At 38.5% G+C, this 22,353-nt stretch overlaps 1 protein-coding gene across 1 annotated transcript; it reads right to left on the reverse strand.

The window, feature by feature from the left end:
- Positions 1-1,966: 1,966 nt before the first annotated feature.
- MGAT4D (MGAT4 family member D) lies at positions 1,967-22,083 on the reverse strand. The gene is made up of 15 exons (XM_058024699.1): positions 21,993-22,083; positions 16,206-16,369; positions 14,650-14,779; positions 13,809-13,942; positions 11,926-11,972; positions 10,985-11,098; positions 9,637-9,712; positions 6,446-6,557; positions 5,754-5,884; positions 5,114-5,221; positions 4,500-4,693; positions 3,467-3,545; positions 3,281-3,359; positions 2,781-2,893; positions 1,967-2,270 (listed from the first exon to the last, which is right to left on the reverse strand). The coding sequence occupies exons 1-15, from the start codon at positions 22,081-22,083 to the stop codon at positions 2,244-2,246; spliced, it is 1,599 nt and encodes a 532-aa protein (XP_057880682.1). The 3' UTR covers positions 1,967-2,243.
- Positions 22,084-22,353: the final 270 nt, after the last annotated feature.

Raw genomic sequence — 22,353 nt, forward strand, 5'->3', positions numbered from 1 at the left:
ACGCGCACGGCGCCCCCGCCGCTCGCGGGGCTGCGGGAGCAGGTGCCGCAGCGCGTGCCGCGCCCCGCCGGCCAATCACGGCGCCGCGCCCCGCCGGCCAATCACGGCGCTGCGCGCGCGGCACGGCGCGGCCCAGCGGAGCGGCCGCGGAGGATGTGTGGGCTCGGCAGATGGGCAGCGGGCTGCGCCAATCGGAGGTGCCCGAGCTGAGGCGAGAGCCAATGGGCGGCTCGATCGCGGCTGCCGGCCCGCCCCGCCAGGGGCGCCTCAGGCAATCGCCCGCTGACAATTAGAATAATAATATTTTTGGCAATTTGAAATAGGACAATATGAGACAATAAATACAAAGAGTTACGGATGTCCGGGTACCTTTTTCTGGGCAGAACGAGCCCGAAAAAGGACCCCCGTTTACAGAGGATTAACCCTTAAAAACAATAGCCCGTTGCATATTCATACATCTCATACATGATGCATAAATTCCATTCAAACACAGGATTCTGTCTGATCATCGTCAACTTCTTCCCTCTAATCCTAACAGCGCCTCCAAGGCGGGAAGAAGTTCGTTTCTGCTGATAAGAGGGCAATAAATTCCCTTTCTCTGAAAGATTCACGTGTCCTGTTGCTGCTATCTCGCTGCAAGTCCTTTCTGTTAAAGCATCCTACATAGCATAGTTTCTATTTTAACAATTTTTATAACCTAAAATTATATTTAACACAGTACTTAAGAGAATTAATACAGCGTTACTTTCTAACACAACACATATAACATTCATTTTAATATTTGCAAAAGGCCAATCATAAAATACATGGATTTTTCACATTCTTCAACTGCTCTCCCTTGTGGTAAGCTTCCTGGGGCTGGAATATTTGCTTTTCCTCTATTGCCTCTTCAGTGAAAATCCAGAATTCCCCTTAGGAGGTTCCTTTTGTTTTACAGTAGAGCTGGGGTTCTGCAGACTGAGCAAGAAACCTCTGCTCTTGTGAGAATTAATGGTTCTTGTGAAGCTTTAATTATTTACAGCATCAGGTAAAACCTCATTTACATCAGACTGATGAGAGGGGTATTCTCTGATTTACAGTTGTGTAAAATGTGTAAAAACAGAAACGAGGAATGAAGCACCAAGCTGGCAGCACAGAATGGAAAATTTCATTTAATTTTTTAAAGTCCAGTCATTTCCTAATACAATTTCAAGTATTCTGATAAGCTTTTGAGCTTGAAAATACCCTTCAACAACTAGAGAGAAATCTCAATTTACTGTGAAAATCTATTATTTTAGTATATTCTAGGTTTATTTCCTGCTGTCAGGATGCAATGCCTGTGCAGGGGAATGAGGGTGCAGTCGTGCTCCATGTGCTAAGGAATTCTGACCATTAGGTGTCCAAGGTAGATTGTCATTTCCCAAAATCTTTTCAAATGAGACTGCTGTGGTTTACCCTTTATTTTCAAATTTATGTTGAATTTGAACTTGTGACAAGAATTGAAATGTCAGTACACGCTGATTATCTAATTTCAGGATCCAAAATTTTATTTAAATAGATTTTCTTTTTACAAAAATATAGTTACACATAATACCCTTATTTCCTGTAATTAATTCAATGCACAATTCACTGAGAAGTTATACAATCTTCCAAAAAATACTTGTTTAAGTTTCAAGTTATTCACATGGTAATTTCTAGGTAATTTTTATTGAAAAAAATATTTAACATAACTTATGGCGCATTAAGGCTGAAAATCATTTATATTAGGTTCGAGATCAATTTCCATAACATTAAGTTGTTCCTGTGAACTACTTTAAATACCTGCAATGAATATTGACAACTTTTCCTTCAGTTCTAATTTCCCTACAAAACTGACCAGTGTTTTCAATGGAGTTGAACACCGTGTCCTGAATATTTTTCAAAAATGCCTGTATTTTTATTTCTGGTGAAACTCCTTATACCTTTATGCTTTGGTCCCTGAGGCAGGCTGTAATGCCTTATCAATTGCTTGTAATAATATCTTTTTAATGTTTATACATGACATATTTCTCAAGAACATGTTATGGAAATTACTAACATTGTTTTCATATACCTTGTCATATAAAGACCTAAGATTTATCCCAACTTTTTCCTAATACAGAGCATTAAGAACTAAATAGGCATGGAATTGGATCTTTTGTCCCAGTCTTTTTGTTTTGTTTTGTTGAAGTCAGCCTTGTTTTCCAGAAATACATAACAAGTGACAGATCAAAAATGTATTTTTTTCAGTTTTCAGATGTCTTGATAAGTACCTGGAAAAAACCAAAATCTATTATTTTCTAAAATCTGCAGAAGCTTTGCCTACAACATTAGTTTTTTCCCTTCTTCCAGTTTAAGGCTGCAGTAATTCTCTTCAGTGACTTCTGCTAAGAATTTCTATTTATGACTTACTGACATTTAAACACTTGGGGAAAAACTTGGTAGAATTAAAAATGAGAGGCTCATCTGAAAATGCTGAGATAATGTAATTAATGTTGAAGATGGTGACTGAAAAGAGCTTTGTTTGTCAAAACCCAAGTCCTAGCAAGTACAGTTACAGCACTGCAAAACTGGAGAATCATCCTGCATGAGCATTTCCAGCACTTTCAATGAAGTATGTTTAATTTCTCTCCTGAAAATAATGAACACAATTCTTCACTTGTGTTTTTCCACACAAAATTCCACTCAAAATGAAATATGAATGATTACCCGTAGTATACAACTGGAAGAAGCAGAATTCATTTAATAATGAGAAATAGAAATGCTTTTATTGCCGTGCTTACCTCACTGAGTATTGCCCAGACTGGAGAGTCAGAGCTGACTGATAAACGAATGGCCTCTATTCTTCCTATTGCCTGGCTGATGCTGCCTTCTGCTGTGCCATTTTCAAAAGCCCCTGAAAAAAATGCAGACTCTTTACAGGGACTGTAATTAGTTCTCCTTCTAATTAGATGTCTTGGCTTTTGCCACTGGTGATATTTAAATCAAAATAGGAGAGTCATTGATCAGACACCATACACTACAACACACAGTAATGCAAAGGCCCCTTCCCTTCCCTTCCCTTCCCTTCCCTTCCCTTCCCTTCCCTTCCCTTCCCTTCCCTTCCCTTCCCTTCCCTTCCCTTCCCTTCCCTTCCCTTCCCTTCCCTTCCCTTCCCTTCCCTTCCCTTCCCTTCCCTTCCCAATGTTGAATTTACCAAAGAGTTAATGAAATCGTTAAGAGCAGAAACATTTTACATGTAGGAACAAAATTACTGGTTTTGAAGTAACAAGAAATAATTTACCTATTTTTAAATATCCGTCTTTGGTTGCTGGGTAGTTAAATTTACTGCCATTGTGAATCAATTCTTTTCTTAGTGTTTTCTGTAAAAAATGAAACAATAACATTTCAAGAAGTATTTTCTGGGTTGTGACATTTTATGCTGAATATCATTCTGAAAATGCAATATGGTTCTAAAGGAGAGACTTACATCAGCTGGCAGCACTTCCACAGTGGTGTTAAACAGTTTATCACCAGGGTGCTCCACATTCCCACTTCTGAACAAGTACCTGATGATAGAGGTGTATTATTTCCAGCTATTTTATACTTCAGAAGAGTTCTAGGGGAGTAATTCTTTGAAGGAAAGTTTCAGATACCTTTTTTTAAATATTTGGGGCAACAGAGAACAGAAATAGCCCCTTGAAACTATAAACCAAACCATAATATAGGATTTTTATTTTAAACAGAACAACTATTTAAACCATCTTTCTCTGGGACCACAAAGGTAAGTGCTCTCCATTTTTAGTGCTCAAGTTCCAAATAAATTAACTTTCCATGTTTAAATGGCTAAGGAAGGTCTGCCCTCTGATCTGTTCCTGTGATTGTAACACTGAAGTGGAATGAATCGGCTTCTGGAAGGTGAGTGGCAGCAAAAATTTCTGTTTCTACCTGGCCATATACTACATGCCAGGAGAATTCCCCTTTTTTATCAATACTAGTCAACTCAGGTGCTTCTAAAGAATTTCCTTCATAGCCAGTAAGCAAGAGCATTGACCAAACAACAATCCAAGCAAAACCATCTAAGAATAAATAAAAACCCCCACTTTGTTTTAAATTTCTGGCATTAAGAGTCCTTAGGGTTTTAGATTCAAAAAGAACAAGGAGAAGTTAAATCATCAAACTCTCTCCTCTGATATCAAATATTCACCATTGATGAAATTCATTAGTTGAAAACAAATTCCTTTGAGAATTATCATGTAAAATATTTACCTGAAGAAATAAATAATAGTATTTACCTGAAGACATAAAAGGAAAAAATATTCAGAAGCTCTCTAACTACCAATGAAGACATGTATTTCAGGAGGGGATCTGCTCAAGAAGAGCAGATAAATAGTAAATCATGGGATTTTTTTTAGTAACAGCTGTTTGCATAAACAGTTGAGCACCGATAACTCCAAAGAGAATCAAGTATTTCCAAACTGGATATATGTAGGCTTCCATGTTCCATATCATGTAATACTTACTTTTCAACTTCTAGTGGATTTAAAAATGTGAACCTGATGTAGTCACCTGCCACTGGAGCTAAGGCCCAAAAACAGTCTTGTCCTTTGTAAACTTTTTCCAGGGTATATTGCTCATATATTTTTAGGCTTGTGTCCACTTTTGCAGGTGGATTATTATGTGCTTTATGTAGCAACATTTTTCCAAAATCTTTATCCTGTTGATATAAAGAAATGTAATTTCACTCATACAATGGAAAAAAAGTGCATTGGTGTCTGTAATTAGTACAGGAAACTATTCCAGAAAATAACCACCTCAGTGTCAAAAAACACACCACCTATTTTTAATACATATAGAATATTGATTTCACTGTAAACACTGGACTCGATGTTACAATCTGTAGACAGAGCTGTACTGATTGTTTCTTAGCTGCCGAGATTTAAAAATAAAAATTTTCACAGGAGGCCATTTCATAGCCTGCAGCTTAGATGCCACATCAAAATTCCCTACCAAGCCTGTAGAACATAGTTGAATATTGAAATGCCACATAATGCCAAAGATGCGGTCCTTGATTTGAGAAATATGTCAGAACACAAGCATATCATGTAAAAATATGGCATTGATTTCTCGTTCTTACTTTCAAATTCTGTATCTTCCCAGCCAAGGATGAAAAGGTTCCCATGTGCTGAAAGAGAGATGGCTTAGCACGGACACGCAACTTTGACTTTTCCTTCTCACAGTGTGTCTAGAAACAAAGTAAAAGGGAGTGAAGGGTTATTTAACCAAGGAGAGACAAGCTACGTTCCATAAGGCAATTTCATTATGTAATTAAGGGTATGGGTTCAGATATTTTATCCACATTTACATGAGTTATCCTTGAATTAACAATCACCTCCTGTCACATACACTGTCTCTAGACCAAAACTCATCATTCCACTCATGCTGTTATTTAGATTTGAAGGCTCAATCACCAGTAATTCATGGATTTCTACAGAGTACGTGATGAATCACGCTCAGGGTGACAAAAATTGACTCAAATCTGAAACTGACTGATTTCTTAACTATTTCTGGTAAACTTTATTTCAACTTTTAGTCTTGCCACATCATTCTAATTAAACTATTTTGACCAAAACTGACCTTCTTAAGAAGGATTCTGGTTACATTTCAATATTCGTAATTTTGCCTCTTTCTGTTGTGTTTGGCAGGCTTTAACGTACTCTAAGTTATGGATCTTTTATCACATAGTTAGAGAAAGCCCTTAAATACTGCATACTTACTGCATCCTTCTCTGGATTGCACACTTTAACCCAGAGCAGGTGGTCTATGAGCCAGTCTATAGGCTTATCCTTATAGAACATGAGAAAAAATTCCACTATTTGTGGTAAGTCTTCTGATTTAAACAATTTTCCTGAAAGCAAGACAAGAAGTTATCTTTTTATTGCTATGCAAGAAGTTATCTTTTTATTGCTATGCAGTTTTGTGTTTAAATGGAATTTATTTAAATAAACATTTAAGTATCACACCAGCCTTGCACACATTAATGTAATTATGATATTTAATGAGAAACTTCACATAGAATCTGGCTTTGAAGTGTTCTGATCATCCAGGCCTTTGATATGGGATGCATATTCTCCTCCACAAAGAAAAGGAAGTTTTTGGGGGGTTTTTTATAGATTGTTCAAATTCCCTTCTTGAAAAGAGAACTACACATTACAGGGGCACACAGTTCCCTGAGGTGGAACAATTTCCTCCTTATGGGAACTCAGTTATAGATCCTGTGCTGAAGAGACTCTGTGTTAACAAGGCAGTTTTAAAGAGAACAAAAATCAAACTACTTTCAGAGGGCTGTTTCCTGAAGAACCAAGGAAGTTTTGATATGCAGGTTCTTCCATGCTTTGAGATGTGATTCTGACTTTTTCACCTACACAGCTCCAAATGCAGCTGATCCTGCTGAGGTCTTAATACTCACCAATAAATCCAAGCTGTGAGAACTCAAGAACCATCCAATCTTGGGACTGCTGAGCAGCAAAGCTTTTTATGCTCTCAACAAAATCAGGCTTGGCTATAATATCATCTTCCAGCTGGGAGGAGGGGGGAATGCAACAGAAAAACAGAAGGCAAGCAATGATTGTATTGTTTGCAGAGGGGGTGATGACACTGCCACAAGAAAATGAAAACTGTGCTGTGTTTAATTGCTGTACCACATGTCCTGGAGCTGAAGGGTATTGGAAGAGGAGACTGACATCCATCCAGGAAATGGGAAAGGCTTCATGGCTGCCTGGCCTCCAGACAAGAACTGGGCATCCGAAAGGCCAGGAGCTGTTCCTGCCACTGAAACTGAGGATTGTGAATCCAGACAAGGAGCTTGGAGGCAGTGACACAAAGGAAATAAATGCATTCCAGAAATAATTAAGGAGTGAGTAATTCATGGTTTGAATTCAGGATGGGTGTGAAAACACAGGAAGAGGAGGCAAATATTCAGGAAAATATTGCTGGGGTGTAGTGTAATCATACAGTAATTTATTCTAACTGCTGTACGCACTGGAGCTGGCTTCAGAAAGTTGAACAGCTAGAAAATTAATCCTTTGGGGAAAAAGCCCCAGCCAAACAAAACACGATTTCCTGCTGCTTTTGAGTCTTCAGCTGAGGCAGCAGGGTCATCATCAAGAGCTGGAGAGATCAGGCCCAGAGGTTTTAGCTGAATTTCTGCATCACTTCAAGTGTGGGGCTGGCTGACAAGAAATGTGTTGGCAGCAGTGAACCCAGGAATAAGCAGAATGGAGTCAGAAAATTGAAATTAAGAGATCTGTTTTGCCACTGACATTTTGTCTCACCGACAATGAATTTGAAAACTGTGGGAGCTCCACCAAATAGCAGGCGCAACCTAGAGTCTAGTGAGGGGAAGAAAAATAAATTCCATCTAAAGTGAACTCACCGAGATATTGCTTGGGCTTTAAATCCATTACAGAAATTCTGCTGGGAATGAATATTACAAATATATATATATATATATATATATATATATATATGCACAAAGCTTTCCAGATTCCACACGAGGCAACAAAAATCATAGCAGTAGTTCAGGAAACTACTACAAGTTAAGTTAGAACTTGATAAGAGATTTTATCTGAAGAAGCCAAGATTTATTTAATGGTTAGTTTTTGTTTCATCTCAGTGCTAATAGAAAACACTTAAAAACTGTTGTATGTGTGTTTCTTTCAGATTTGAAATGTTTGATTCCTGCAGTGAACTACATGGACAAGAAATAACAAGTGCATGCCCTCACTATGAGGCTGGGGTTGGATTGCCTGCTTTTATGGCTGATCCCATGACTGTAAGTGCTTCAAGGGTCCCTGGTGCTTGCAGGGAGGTTCAGTGGAAGTGGAAACAAGGACCTCAAAGTTCTATTGAGGTGGGGCAAAAAAGCTTTAAGGAGACAAGTTGATCAGTGGGTAATCAGCGGGTTGGGTTCATGCCCATAGTAAGCCTGTTAGCGTCAATGGACTTCACAAAAAGACTTGAATCCTGGTTCAGCAGGATCCTAGAACAAGTGTTTGTTCAGCAAAGATCTTGTCTGGCCCATGGCATCAGCTGTGCTGCACACGTCAGGACTAACTCTGTGTGCTTATCTTCTCTCAGGGTTTGGGAGTTGGTGTCAGCCACTCAGTCAATGCCATTCCTGACTAAACCAAACAAAAATCTAACCTAGCTCAAGTTCTGCTTAAGATTACTGAGGTAAATATTGTACCAGTCCAAGGAAAAGCAGTTTTAAGTTGTTTGCTTTCCTTTAACATAGGACTTCTAAACAGAGGAGGACATAACTGAGTTTGTGCTTCTCACCTGCACTCTACAGAGCAGCTTTGGGGCAGCCCAGCATCTGTGCTACAGGAGCAGCTGCAGGCTGGACACAGAAATGAAGAATGGAATAGAGTAGGAACAGTATGAGGAATGGGATGAGGAAAGTGTAGTTCCTTTTTGAGAAAATTCCAAAAGCAAACATAGCTCCCAGCAGACTACCACCATCCAGGCTTTGTCCTTAATAACACAGCTCAGTTGTTATATAATGCCTCAGATAAGAAAACACATGCTCTCCATTCCTTTAGAAATACAAATACAAAAGTAAGTAATTGTGGTGCAAATAGGAACCCTTGGAGAACTTGGTAACATCAACTGTCTGACAGCATCTTAATGTTTCACTTCACTGGGTTTCCTACACCTTGATGCTCTAGTGCACTCAGTAAACTTGGAAAATGTTCTTAAAAATACACACAAGCCACAGGAGAATACTTCATTTTCCATGAAACCATAACTGTTCAAAACACAGCATTTTTGTTTGCCCACCTGCATCCTGAGCACCTACGCCACATTTGAGAACAGAGCATGGGGACTCTCAAGTAGCCCAGCTCAAATGGGATTTTGCTGAATCCTGAAAAAAACTGTAGGAGATGCCACGTCCTGCACACTCCTGCTTCCAGGAAACTGTGATGTCCTTATGGAACACCAACTCTGAGGCAGAATGCTCTTCTGAGCTTTTTAAAAGTTATTGAGATAGGTGAAATTTTATAGACCTGTTCCATAACTGAGCAGCTCTTATAAATGTTGGAATCTGTGGTGGTGATTAAGGTCTTTATGGAGTGCAAATTAGCACAAATCCTGAATGATGGTTAAAGCTGAGCTTAAATGCATGGGGATCCTCCTAAAGGCTAACACAATATTTTCTGGAGAATTAAGGATCTGTGCCAAGTTGTAGCTGACTTTTTCTCAAGTATCACTGTACTGGTATGTCCCTGTCTGAAATATTTCACTTCACTGCCATCTGGGCTATAACCTGAACCTGTCACTACTCTTTCTCCTGGCTGCAGTAAGTAAAAAGATACTAAAGTCTGACTTTCTCAACCTAACCAAATGAGGGTTTCATGCTTCAGTTACCTTGCTCTTCAGCCTCACAAATGGCAGGAAGGGAGAGATGGCTTTAATCAAACAGTACCTGGCTGCAAGATGTAGATACAGAAATATGTGGATGCTTGTAAGGAGCAGAGGCAAAATACACAGAAAATGACATAAGATTGCTGGTTTTATTGAGGCCTTTGAAATGAAAATTGCCAAAACTAAGCATCAGTACAGAGCTATTGCTGATACTTAATGATAATATGGACGTACCTGTAAATAAAACGTTCCCTTAGGCTGAGCATACAGCATTAAAAAGCTATAGTCCAAATTCTGTTTAGTTCTCCACCTAAACAGAAGCAGCAAATTCTGATAAGCTTTTTGAGCTTTTTTATTATTTCTATAATAAGAGAACCTCTAATGCTCTGCATTTTTTGTCTTTAAAATAAAATCTTAAGGTTGTATATTCCAACCCATTGTTAAGTGCAAAAGCATTCACCTACGATCAGTGTAAACATTCGTAAATAATTTCATTTTCCTGTAAAAGTTAACATTAAATAAACAAAAAAAAATATTTATCTCTGTCAATGGAGCTTGAAACAAAATCTCTAACAAGTTATTAATATCAAATGACTTATAATATTCTACTAATTATTTTATGAAGAGTAGAAATAAAGACACATGGATTATTTATAGATGAAAAAGTAAATGGTTTTACATATGAACAGCACAAGAGCAGGTTGATAACCATGATTTTCAGGTCTAAATATAAACACATATTTAGTACAGTCTCTCATTTTACCAGAGGACGATAATGATGTTTGATAATCAACACTGAAAGACTACAGAGTAATTTATTTGTGGTTAATTAACATAAAAGTATAGCTGATCCAAATCAAATAATATCTAAAATTAAATTATAAGTATGTAAACTTGCTTATGGTCTATGGTATGAACACATATCTATAAAGCCAATATACATAAAGACATATATGTAAATATACTAGCTGATTTCCTCCAGCCTAAAGTCTTAGTACTGCAACTCTCTTGCTGCATTGTTGCAGTGGCTTCTGATAAATTAGTTATTATTGATGAAGAAAATAAATTTCCTCCAATAAATATATATATATTTTAAGGTTATAATCTGTCTTACTGAATTTGGGGCATGGGAGTGAATGAAATCACCATGAAGGGTGTAGTAAGAGTAGATAAAAGCCCAATGACCACCATAATTTAGGTCATTAATTAAACCCACAGTAGCTGTCAGTGATTAGCTAGAGGGCCATGTGGGCTGTGTGTTCACAGAGACTCTCCCTCATCAGTGACATTAAAGATTTTTCTCTTTTTTCCCTTATGACAGATCATATAGCCCATTACTTGTTGGCATCATCCATCAGGTTTAAAACCTCTTGGATGCCCAGAGCCAACACCTAAAGGAGCTGCCTTGGCTCTCACCCTGAAGCTGATGTGCAGAATAGTAATTCCCAAGATCCCCTTGTAAATTCTTTTTACCAGTACAAATGAGGTCCTTCAGCTCTGACATTATCAGCTCAAACAATGCTGACTTTTTCTGAATTTTCCATTTTACACTCTTAGCAAAGTTCTAAGGCTTTACTCTTACCTTACTCGGTCCTCAGAATCTCCGAGCGTTTTCTGCAGGTTGGAAAGGTCTGGGTAATAGGAAGCAGGAGGAGAAACAACCTCCAGGACTCCAGACTGGACTTCTCTGGGGAAGCTGGGCAGAGAACCCCAGTGAGACCCTGCTCCTCAAAAACCCTTGTGGGGGCAACCACAGACAGCAGCTGCCCTGTAACCTCCTTTGGGAGCCAAACCTGGAAGTCAAATTTCCCCTTTCCTCCAAAAAACCACACAGCAACTAATCAAAAAGTCTAAACAAAAACCACCAGCCCAACAAACAACCCAACAAAAACAAACAATCAGGCCTCAGGTGCAATAACTGCATCATGTTAAAACCCCAACACAAAACAGGTAGAGCAGTGGTTTTAAAACTGAGTTTCCCATTTCCTATGATTAGTAAACTAAAGATAAAACTAAAAATTAAACACATCAGAGTACCAGCATTATGAGAAAAAAATATCAATCTGACTGTGTAACCCTGACAAAGCAAACACTCTGTGCAATTTTTTCAAAAGCCATAAAGCAGTAATCAAAATGATCTGAGGGTTTGAGTTGCTGTAGGGATTGAGTGAAGCAGGATGCGCAGAAACCCTGAAATGAGGAAGACAAAGGATCCTCCAGGGATCTTGTTCAGGGAAAATAAGAGCAAGCAGAACTACAGTGGGAACCAAGCTTCCATTTGGCATCTCTAGGGTTAACTTGGCAGGGCAAAGACCACCCATCTCATGTTGCCCACCATGCAGTAGCAATTATTATAAATTACAAATGTAACCCCACTGCTGTCCCAAGTGCATTGCCTCCCTGAAAAATAGTAAAGAATATAAGGAAACCTTTGCCTCAGGTGCATTTCAGCGTTGAAATGTTCTAGTTCTTTCCATAAAAGCTCCAAATACATCCACACTGGTGGCTGAGTGTAGGACTTACCTGGTTTTAACACTTTCTGCAACACTCTTAACATACTCTGCATCCACCTAAAGAAAAGAAGGGAGGGTTTCATTAAAAGTCACTCAGTTTTGTATTAAACAACACTTTGTAGGGAATAGGCATATGCAAACACTTAATTTTTTTTTCCTTCCAAACAAATGTGGTATGTTACAGCAGCATTTCTAGTAAGGAGCAGTATGGGCTTTTCAAGCCAACCAAACTTTCACTATAGTTCCCTTTTGTTTCCAGCTATCTCCAGCTGCCATTTCTGGCACTGTCTTTCACTGCTTTTGCAGAAGACCAGGCTGTTTTCTGGCTAAAATTCTGTTCTGCCATGCCAGTAAAGCGCAGCCATAAAACTATCAGTAAAAAAAAAAAAAACTGGTTTGGGTTAATAATCCAAAAATCACAAAAGAGGCCTAAGGCTGATGAGAAAAATCACCTAAGCAAAATATTCTAAAGTCAGCAATAGTTAAAATTTTTATTTAATTTCTTCCTAATACAACAAACTTACAGCTCTATGTTTGGAAATTTTGAGGACATTCATCACTGCTGTTTCATAAAAGTACCAATGTTAGTGTGCCAAACATATCTGTTAACTACATTTAAAGTGAAAAGTTTTATTTCTAAAGCAACACAATGACTGTCTTAGGAGTTCAGATTTTTTCTTTAAATAAAAAAATTCTTTAATATATAATTGTTACCAATTATATGTTAAACTTGTGGTAAGAAAAAAAAAAGTGAAACACAGAACTGTGGTAAGAAAAAACAACATCCAGAACTTAAAACTCACTCTCAGTCAATAAGTTACTCAAGCTTAACCCATGATGCAAACCTTCACCTTGATCTTTTAAAACTTTGTGGGAAGAAGGAAGGTGTGGATTCATGACCAGTGAGCACACCTGCCCTCCTCTCACAATAAAATGTTCTTATCAGCTCTCAGATCAGCGTGGTTATCTGCTCCACTTTACTGCATGGCTGAAAGATGGAAGCTGTGAGAACATTGGGTTGGGAGGAAAGGGACAGTGGCACTACAATGGCAGTTTAACCCTAAATTGACTGATATGGACCATAACTGCACCCACAGCTCCCGTTTGTTTGAAGTGTCACATTAGGACTCTGTACAGAGGGAAACTATTCAAAAGTCAGCCCTTAAAAGCTCACAGAATCCTCAATAAAAAGCCCTGTAATAAAAAGTTTACCTCAATGGCAGCCAGGCAAAGTTCATCACTGCCAGGGTATTTCAAAATACCAACTGCAAAGTGAGATCAGCTCCTAGAAACAATGCTGAAGAGGAACTACATAAAATTGGTCCTCTGTACTCATCATTGGGATCCAAACAGAAAACTGGAAGGCATGGCTAAAATTAAAGTGAACTATACTCTGTTTGATATTTTTACACCTGCAAAAGAGATGGCTAAATAATAAAAAAAATAGCAAACTGTAACTGTTAATGACTACAGGCATTAATTCATTGCCATCTATGGAAGGACAAAGACATATGAAGAATAAATATGAATTCTGAATAAATGCACAGTCATTTTACCTGCTAGAAGCTATTACTAGCTAATTTCTTTCTGCAGCTTTTTCTATTTCTGATGTAGTCAAGGTGGTTTTGAGTGAGAAAAAAAAGCATTTGTCCTTAATATCTTACCTTGAGCTCTGTTTACTTTCCCAAACATGTTCAAGGCTCTGAACAGTTTTCTTTTGCATGGGAAATGCCAAAACACACGCAGAAAGCTCCAATATGTCAAGATGCTTTGCAAGATACGTGTTATCAAACCGGCTGATAAATAACAAAGGCTAACAGCACTTTGCACTATTACATTTAGACATAAATAATATTTTCTATCAGCGTGCTGCACCTTTCCATGCACACTCACCTCTGCTACAAAGATGATTATTACACAGTCCCTCTTCTGCTCCTCAGAGAGTTGGTACAGCAGGGAATGCAGAGTATCAATCAGGTAATTTTGGTTTTCCCTTTTCACTGTAGGAATACCCATCACCAGGGAGACTGCAAAGAGAGAATGCCTCAAGCCACGTCAGTAAAGGGAAACTGAAATCACATTTTAATTTTGATTTGATGTGCCCATGGAAGTGGTGACAGTTAATATTTAAGGAAATACCATTACAGCATTTGCTGTCACATGACAGTGAGGACAATGCATTTAAAATTTGTATTATAGTTCACTGGAATTCATTATGATTTCTGCAGGTGCCAGCTGATTTCTCATGTGGATAAAAAAAGCTCCATTGAAGATATATTAATAATCCTTTAAACGATCACACCACCTTTCCCTTTGCTTCTCACATTGGCAAACTGAATGCATGGCAAATTTGCCTTGGCTTCCTCATCCATACTCATTTTGTGGGGGGAAAATGTCAGCTACTGCATCTTAGCCATATGAATATATGATTAAAACAAAAAAATAATATTTTTTCAATTAAGATTATTTTTATATATTATGTAATTGTTATTGTTATTATATTTTATAATAATTATTTTATAATTATTTTTATTCCAGGTCTTTAAGATAAAGACCTGGAATAGGGGTGGGCATTTCAAAAGTATTTTTGCTATTGCTATTAAAATTCATTCAGCTTGGCAACATTAGAAAGTTAAGGGAGAAAATCTATTCAAACTCTTGATTATGTTTCATTGCTAGAAATTGATAAAAAATACAAACATATAGCAAATAGAAGCCAAACTTGATTTCCTACCTCCAGTTCTCTGCTGCCCAAAAATAACATTTGGGAAAATTGCATCTTCATATTCTCGCAGGTGAGGGAGATAGTAGTAGATGTTTGTAAGGTGCACGGGAAGTTTTCTGGGCAGGGTTAACTCTTTCCACTTTAATTCACCTTAAAGACACAGCAAACACAGAGACCCACATAAAACCAAAAGCAAGCAGAGAATTCTATTTCTTCACCTGTTTTGCTCAGCTGAACACTGGCAGATCACCACACACAAGGTTATTCAATCAGAACTATTCCTCAGAAATGATTACATGTCATATATATTACATTATATTGAATTGAGAATTTCCCAGAGCTTCCTATTCAGCTTGAACATCCTGGGGTACCATCTGTATTTCCCTGCACACTTGCAGGACTGAGCCATCCAAAAACACAGCAGGTAGTTATTGCAAAGGCAGCAGTAAAAAACTGCTTGGTTTGGGGATTTTTTTTTTTTTTTACATGCTAGGCAAACAATTTTAAAGTGAAAAGAAACAGAGATTCTGATTAATAACCTTCTTAACTACTTAATAAACTTAAATGCTTTCCCCAAACAGTAACACATGGTGGTTTTCACAGCAGAAGCAAAGGTTCTCTATTTACAAAAAGTCCTATGGTAAAAATAATGACCACATACAGGCCTTTAAAAACTATTCAAGAAACAAAAGGCTGTAGCAGTTAAGAGAAATGCAGGGATTTTATTTTTCTTTACTACTTTAAAATAAAGATGAAAGCAAAAGAACATTTATTGACTGGGATGGAAAGTTACTTTTCCCAAGGAATGCATCTAAAATAACTCCCAAAATTTACCACCCTTCACAGTTACACACGTGTCACAAAACCCACCATCAGCTTTACTCACTCAGCTTAGATTGAGAAGGGCAGAGGCTTACTGAATGGGCAGTATTTTAAGTTTTACAACTTCCAAAAGGTACTCCCACAGAAAATTAGGTCCAAAAAGAGATTTCCTACCTTACAGAAAATACTTTAAAACCCCCTGAAGCAACCATATATATCTGCCCAGAGATTTGTGTGTGAGAGAGACCCACAAGTCCTTCTACACTGTTGAGCCATTAAATAAACTGGAATTTTGCTGCACAGAAACCACCTCCATAACTTTTCAAGGGCTTTCCTTCTTTGTTTGGAAGTAGTACCTATCAAATATTGGGCAGGGGAGTTCAGTTCCATTGACTGCAATCAACCTTTCCATTTTGGTTGTATAATAAAACATGGCTGGAATGGGAAGCAGAAGGGTAAGTAAAAATAAAAGGAAAATTATTCAGCGAGGCTCTGCCAGTCCCAACAGGGAGGAAAACACAGATTGTGCACAATTACATGATTTATTTTAGGTTACAAAATCAGACTGCCCATCTATTGCATGTAACTCCAGTGTGCAGATAGACAGAGGTGCACAACAGCCTGTAAGGCAAGGTAACTAAAAAGTTCTATTAAACAATGGGAAGAAGCCAGATCACTGAACTTTACATGTCGGTGTCCTAAAAAAACCCCAACAAAACAAAAACCAAAGCAAACCCCTACACACCTGTGTGATTTTTTGTCATGTTCATTCCTCTTGCAGCTATATTTTTGATTTCATCTAGGGCACTGCTCAGTTCATGTGATATTTTTTTGTTTTCCACATCAGCATACAACAGTCTTTGCTGAAGTTCCAGCAGCTGCTGTTCGTACGTATCTAAGCCATTTCCTGCAATAAGAACATAATTCATTTTCTAAAAGGTGATTGATGATGGAATGAAGTTCAAAACCAGGAGATGGTCCAGACGATCACATCCCCAAAGTGCGTAAACAATAATAAAGTTTATTCAGGAGAAGAAGTAGTCTGGAAGAATATTAAGAAGGTAGAGTTTAGGGAGTACAGCTGGGTAAAGGTAAACTGAAGTCAAAACCAAGAATACAAAATCTGTGAGTTGCAGGGGAAGGTGCTCCTTTCTTCACCAAACAACAAATCATGATGGCCCTTTTAACACTGAAAAGTATAATTATATAATGGCTTGTCTTGTGTTTCAAACACTATTAAGAATAAACAGAGATATTAGAAGCATTCAGTCCATGAGTTACATTCTTCATCTATGAGTATTTAAGAACTGTTACTAAAGACGGTTATTATAAAGCAACACTTCAATAACAATTAGTAAAGAAAGGAGAAGAGGACTTCTGCCTCATTTTAAAATGTTTTATATGCTGCTTCTTTTATTGGTTTTGTCGTGGTGGAGTTGGTTTGGTTTTTTCCCTAGTTAAATGGTGTTATTTAGATAACATATTATCCCATTCTGCTTGTGGGCTGTGCCAGATTTTATCTGTGGCAGCTCTCATTTTCCACAACCCACCATTGTCTCTCTGCAAAAGTGAATTCCCAGGGATTGTCACCTCTAAAAGGCACTAGAGCAAAACACAGAGGTAACACCAATTTGTGAGGATTTGCAGAGGTGTTTCAAACTGGAATTAGTTTGCATTTTGGATAAACGGGGTTTTATTTGCATCAAACACAAGTCCTTAATTTAACCAATAAATGTGTGATTGGAAGACTGAATTTTAACACACCTAGGAAGAAAGTGGTTAGAAAAAAAAAAGAAGTAAACATGTGATGTGTATTATCATTATTGACCTCATTAAAATTTTAAAGGATGTTTAATAAAACCCCATTAAATGAATGCTTCCTAAAACTTTTGACACTCTTAAAAATCTTTTGACTTGCAAGAAAGGCATTTGTATATATGAATATTTTATACTATGGAGCGATGAACATAAATTTAGCATTGCTGAAGGAAGGGGAAATATGGATTATTTCAGCTGCATACAACAAGACTCTTCTTCTTGATTGAGGTAGGATTCCCTAAGAATGATTCTTAGTAATCACTTATGTCATTTGTTTTTGGTGGCTCAGGAAGCAAGGGTTTGACACAAGGAACATAATACTCACTCACCTGTGGTGAAGAATTAATTTCTTATAAAAATATATAGTTAGAAATAGAAGATTAAATGTTCTAAGTTTTACTAGAGCACATGTAAATAGGCAGCATTAACTATTACTAAATTTTTGTCAAAAAATGTGTGTTTGGAAAACATTATGAAGGTAAACACTCAAAATATTTCAACAGTCATTGAGTTGAAATAGACTCGTGTGTGTGATCATAAATGCTTCCAGTCCCATTAACGATTTCTGGCACTATCTAAGAGCTGTGGGACAATGCTCACTATCTCGTCGTAGCACTCAAACAGAAAAGAAAATAAAAGGAGAATTTGGAGTGGCAGAAAGGAGGGAAGAAAGCACTTCAAAGTCTAGCAGTGACTCTTGTTCCTGTTTCTTGATTACAAGCTGAATTGCTTATCATACCTAAAGACTGTTTCTTTGAGAAACTGAAATTTGGTTAACGGACTCCTTAAAAGAAAACCATATAAGCACACTTACTGCAAAAGATCTTGTCATTCTGTGTGCCTGGAACCACTGCCCACTGCTCAGGTCAATGAGGCATGTTAAACCACTGAGGCATGCCTTGCACCAACAACCAGCAGGTTATTATCTCTCCATAACTGATCTAATACCAGATACCTCTCTGAATCTTGTTACATGAGCTTTGCACGCTCAAGTTTTGTGCTCTCTGAGTAAGGAAGGGAAAAAAAATAATCCCCAAACAATGCCCCCATCTCAGGTCAGAACAGCGAGTCCTTAGGCAAACATTTAAATTCAACAATGCGCATTACCTTTAACTATGTTGTTTAGAGTCTTACAGCACAGTGTTATTTGTGCCTTCCAAAATGTTAGAGAAGCACTGTGCCAAAGAAAAGCACAACGTGGGGCAGGGGAGATGGGGTTCCTCTATTCCCACACAGGGCAGGCTGGGAACAGGACCAGAATGCTTTTACTGAACAATTTCCTGAACAATACTGTCTCTAACTGAAAAGAAATAAGCAAACTTGTTTCAAAGAAAATACAACTTAAGCTCTAACAATATTCTCTTAAATGCTGGCAAACAATCCTAATTTTAGACTCAAGTCTTTTCCTACATTAGAATGTAGTGAAAAGTGATCTTAAAACATTCAGTCAGAACATCACCACATAGGAAAGCAATATTATTAAAATAAGTGAAAAAATACAGAAATTGAATGGATATTGTATGGTGCTTGGCTATAATTGGTATACTTTGGTTTTTAGGTAGTACTCACTCACTTCAAGCAATTGCTACTGCTTTGTTCTGGTTGGTATTTTAAATATTTAATTATTTTACTTCTCTTCCTGAAGTAGCAACAAATTATATACACCTTCAGTTAAATGCCTAGCCATCAGCTAAGCTATTTCTAGCTAAAACTCTGTTCCTCAAGGCTTAATGTGCAGCACTAGGAAAGCAGAAGGGCATGTCTGAGGTTATGACCAGACACTGCACAGCAAACAAAGAGAGGTCTGAAATGCTCCCTTACCCCTTTCTCTACAAACCCCAACAATATCTGGCCTCCTTTTGTGCCACAACATTTATGGCTAAGTCCCTCTACTCTTTAGGCACTGAAGTAACAGTGAGAAGCAGCAGAATCTTTATTTAATAAATTGCACATGTTGAAGCCAGTAAAACTACACAGCTTTAAGTATCCCACAAATTTAGGTGAAAAGTTCAGCAACGTGTTACAAACCAATGCAGAGAGATTTAATCTTGTAACCCTTGAGAGCAACATGAAGAAGCAGTGCCAAAATAGATGATCTGATTTATCTCGTTGCTGTGACTTACAAAAATTTCACTGTTATTCAGCAAAAACCAAAATTTCTTCTCAAAGACCAAAAATTCTTCTTTGGTGAATGTTATTTACCAAAATTTCTTTTTATCCATGAATACTGTTCCCTCTGAAGAAACTTCATGCAAGTTCATAATGAGTTTATAATATGGTTTTGCCTTCTGCTTTTCAAGTGGCAAAATCGTCACTGCCTCCTTACATTTACTTTCTTGTTTTTATATAAGGCTGATTTTTTTTTTTTAATGGATCAGTATTTACATGGAAAACAATAACTAATATTGCATGAGAAGAGCACTACACATACTGTAAGTTGTATGCTATTTCTTAGAACCCCAAACCTATTTTTGTATTATAGAAGTGCTTAAGACCATAGTCTTGAGCTTGGGTGCGCTGTCCTCGTTTCACAAAGCTTATTCACTATCCCAAAATCAACTGCTTTCCCAGAAACAATTATATAGTCAGAAACCAGAGGGAATACTGCTGACTACTGCTGCTTGGTGTGGCAGACTGTAGCCAAAAAATCAAGAGCAGCCCAAACACTTCAATGGGCAGAGCAGAGAAGTTAACAAAAGTTAGGGGAGATTTAACAAATGTATGAGAGAAAATGAGTAGAAAACATCTGACAGATGAGGGAAAGAGATGGGAGCTGCCAAGCTGGACTCTCAGTAACTGGTGGGCTGAGGGAAAAGGGCATCAGGAAAGAAAATACACATCGTGCTTTGAGAGGCACCAAAAGTGGGAATTCCTACAGTGCTCTAAGCACGGCAATGGAGAGCCAATTCAGCAGTGCAGAAGGAAAAAACAGAGCTTGAACAACATCTAAGCAGAGACATCTGCCTGTTTTCAGAGCAAAATATTAATTACAAGCCATTTTCTTAAACACCCTGTGACAACAACAGAGCATCAGTGGTTCTGCTCCCAATAATTGTCTCTGCAGAAAAAGGTAACAACTTTGTTATTACTACCTATGGCTGGATGCTCTTAAGATTTTCTGGATGGGTAAAAGGCTTGTCTTCTAACACCCCTTGGGAGCACAGACTATATTTTCAGTAAAATAAACATAATACAAAGTCATTCACCACGTACTGCGACTTTCTCCTTTAGTTACTAATATTAACTATTTTATTTGCACATTTGTGAGATTTACCAAGCGCATGAGGGTCTAAAGACTAGGTATTTACAGATGCAATGACCAAAAGTTAGCTACAAAACAGGTGCAAATAACAGTAATTAGGAAAATTATACCCTCTGAGAGGAATTAGTTACTCAGTTTGCTGTGGAGGAGGAGCCAGCTGTGGAAAGAGAAGTTAAGGCAACACATATACACCACAACACATTATCCCTCTTGCCCAAAACAAACAAACAAAACACAAACAAAATCCCAAAGCAAAACAGCCCAGCAGGGAATGCCATCAGAGAAACGTCAAAAACAAAGTAAAATTAAAATGTAATGTCAGCAATGAGGAGCGTCAAAACACGAACCACGAGACAACACAATGGTAACTACAGAATGGGACAAACACTTTCATTCTGACCTCTCTTGGATTTCAGTCTCCTAAGATTTTTCCTCATTTTTCCTTCCCCACCCCTCACAGGAGTGCCACTGAAGGAAACATAAAATGTTGTAAGGCAAACCACCGTAAAAGGCAGGAGGATCAGCACTGTCTCAACTCTATTCAATACACAATTGCAGGGCCAAGATCCCTACACCACTTCTATTTGTTACAGAAATAATTAATATAAACAAATTATCTGCTACCTGGAGTTGTGTTCATCCCAGAAATTACTAAGTGGTTTATTACAATTCTTCTGCACCTGTAACACCAAACCTCTTACAAAGGTGTGTGTAGGAAGCACTGAGAAATCCACTCTCTTTCCCTCACCCCAAACCAATAACAATAACAAACCAATAACTCACCCCCTCACCCACAAGCAGCCATGTCTGCAAGTCTCAGAGATACTATTTGGAAAGACCACCTCATTTCTTTCTGGAAAGTATCATCAGTTTTATTTTTCCTACATTGGCTCAGAGAATTTTAGACATGGCTTTATGAAGATCTATGTGGCACATACCACCTACATAACCTACTAAAACGGCAGTGTATCATTTTAAAGTTTAGAAACAAAATATAAAAACTCGGGGTTTTTTTCCCCCTCGGCATTCTGGTCCTGGAAATATGCACAGGAAAAAAGTGACGGTACACGAGGCCCAAATACAATTACGGGATTGATAATGCTACTTTTATCCTCCACAACAATGAAATCAAATCTAGTTTAAAAGCGACAGCCACGGCAATTACGTTTAGATTTTCCTTTCCATCTTAACGTAAGAAAAAGAGTTGAAAAAAATAAAAGAAAAAGAGTTGAAAAAAATAAAAGAGGGGGGTTAATAAAAGAGGAAAAAAGAGGGGGGAAAAGGCAAGAAGAAACTTTTATCGTTTCTTAAATTTAGGGCTGTATTTTTAATCCTAGCCCTGCCCCGGTAGCGGGCGGGCTCCGGGCGCGCTGCCCCATGGCACGGCCGGTGCCCGCCGCCCTCCGCGCCCGCACCGACGGCACGGACGGGACTCCCCCGCCGCTCTCACCTGGGCCGCCGCGCCACAGCGCGAACCACAGCAGGGGACAGGCGGCGCCGAGGCACAGCGCCGGCAGCACCTGCCCCAGCCGCAGCCGCATCTCCCGCGGGCACTGCCCGCAGCACCCGCACCGGCACCGGCAGCGCCGGGGCAACGCGGGCGGGGCGTGGTCGCGCTGCCCTGCCCTGCCCAAGTCATAGCATTGAAAGGAATGAGATGGATGTGTCCTTACAAACAGGTGCTGTGGATCTGCTGGTAGCTAGGGCCAGAGACCTGCAGGTAAGGAAGGAACGAGAGAAACTAGCAGTTTCAGAAAATGTTGCTAATTGGCAGGGATACTGCTCAGCCGAGGTCATGCTTGATTCCCGAA

Source organism: Melospiza georgiana, chromosome 5 (assembly GCF_028018845.1).
Source record: "Melospiza georgiana isolate bMelGeo1 chromosome 5, bMelGeo1.pri, whole genome shotgun sequence".
Lineage (NCBI taxonomy): Eukaryota > Metazoa > Chordata > Aves > Passeriformes > Passerellidae > Melospiza > Melospiza georgiana.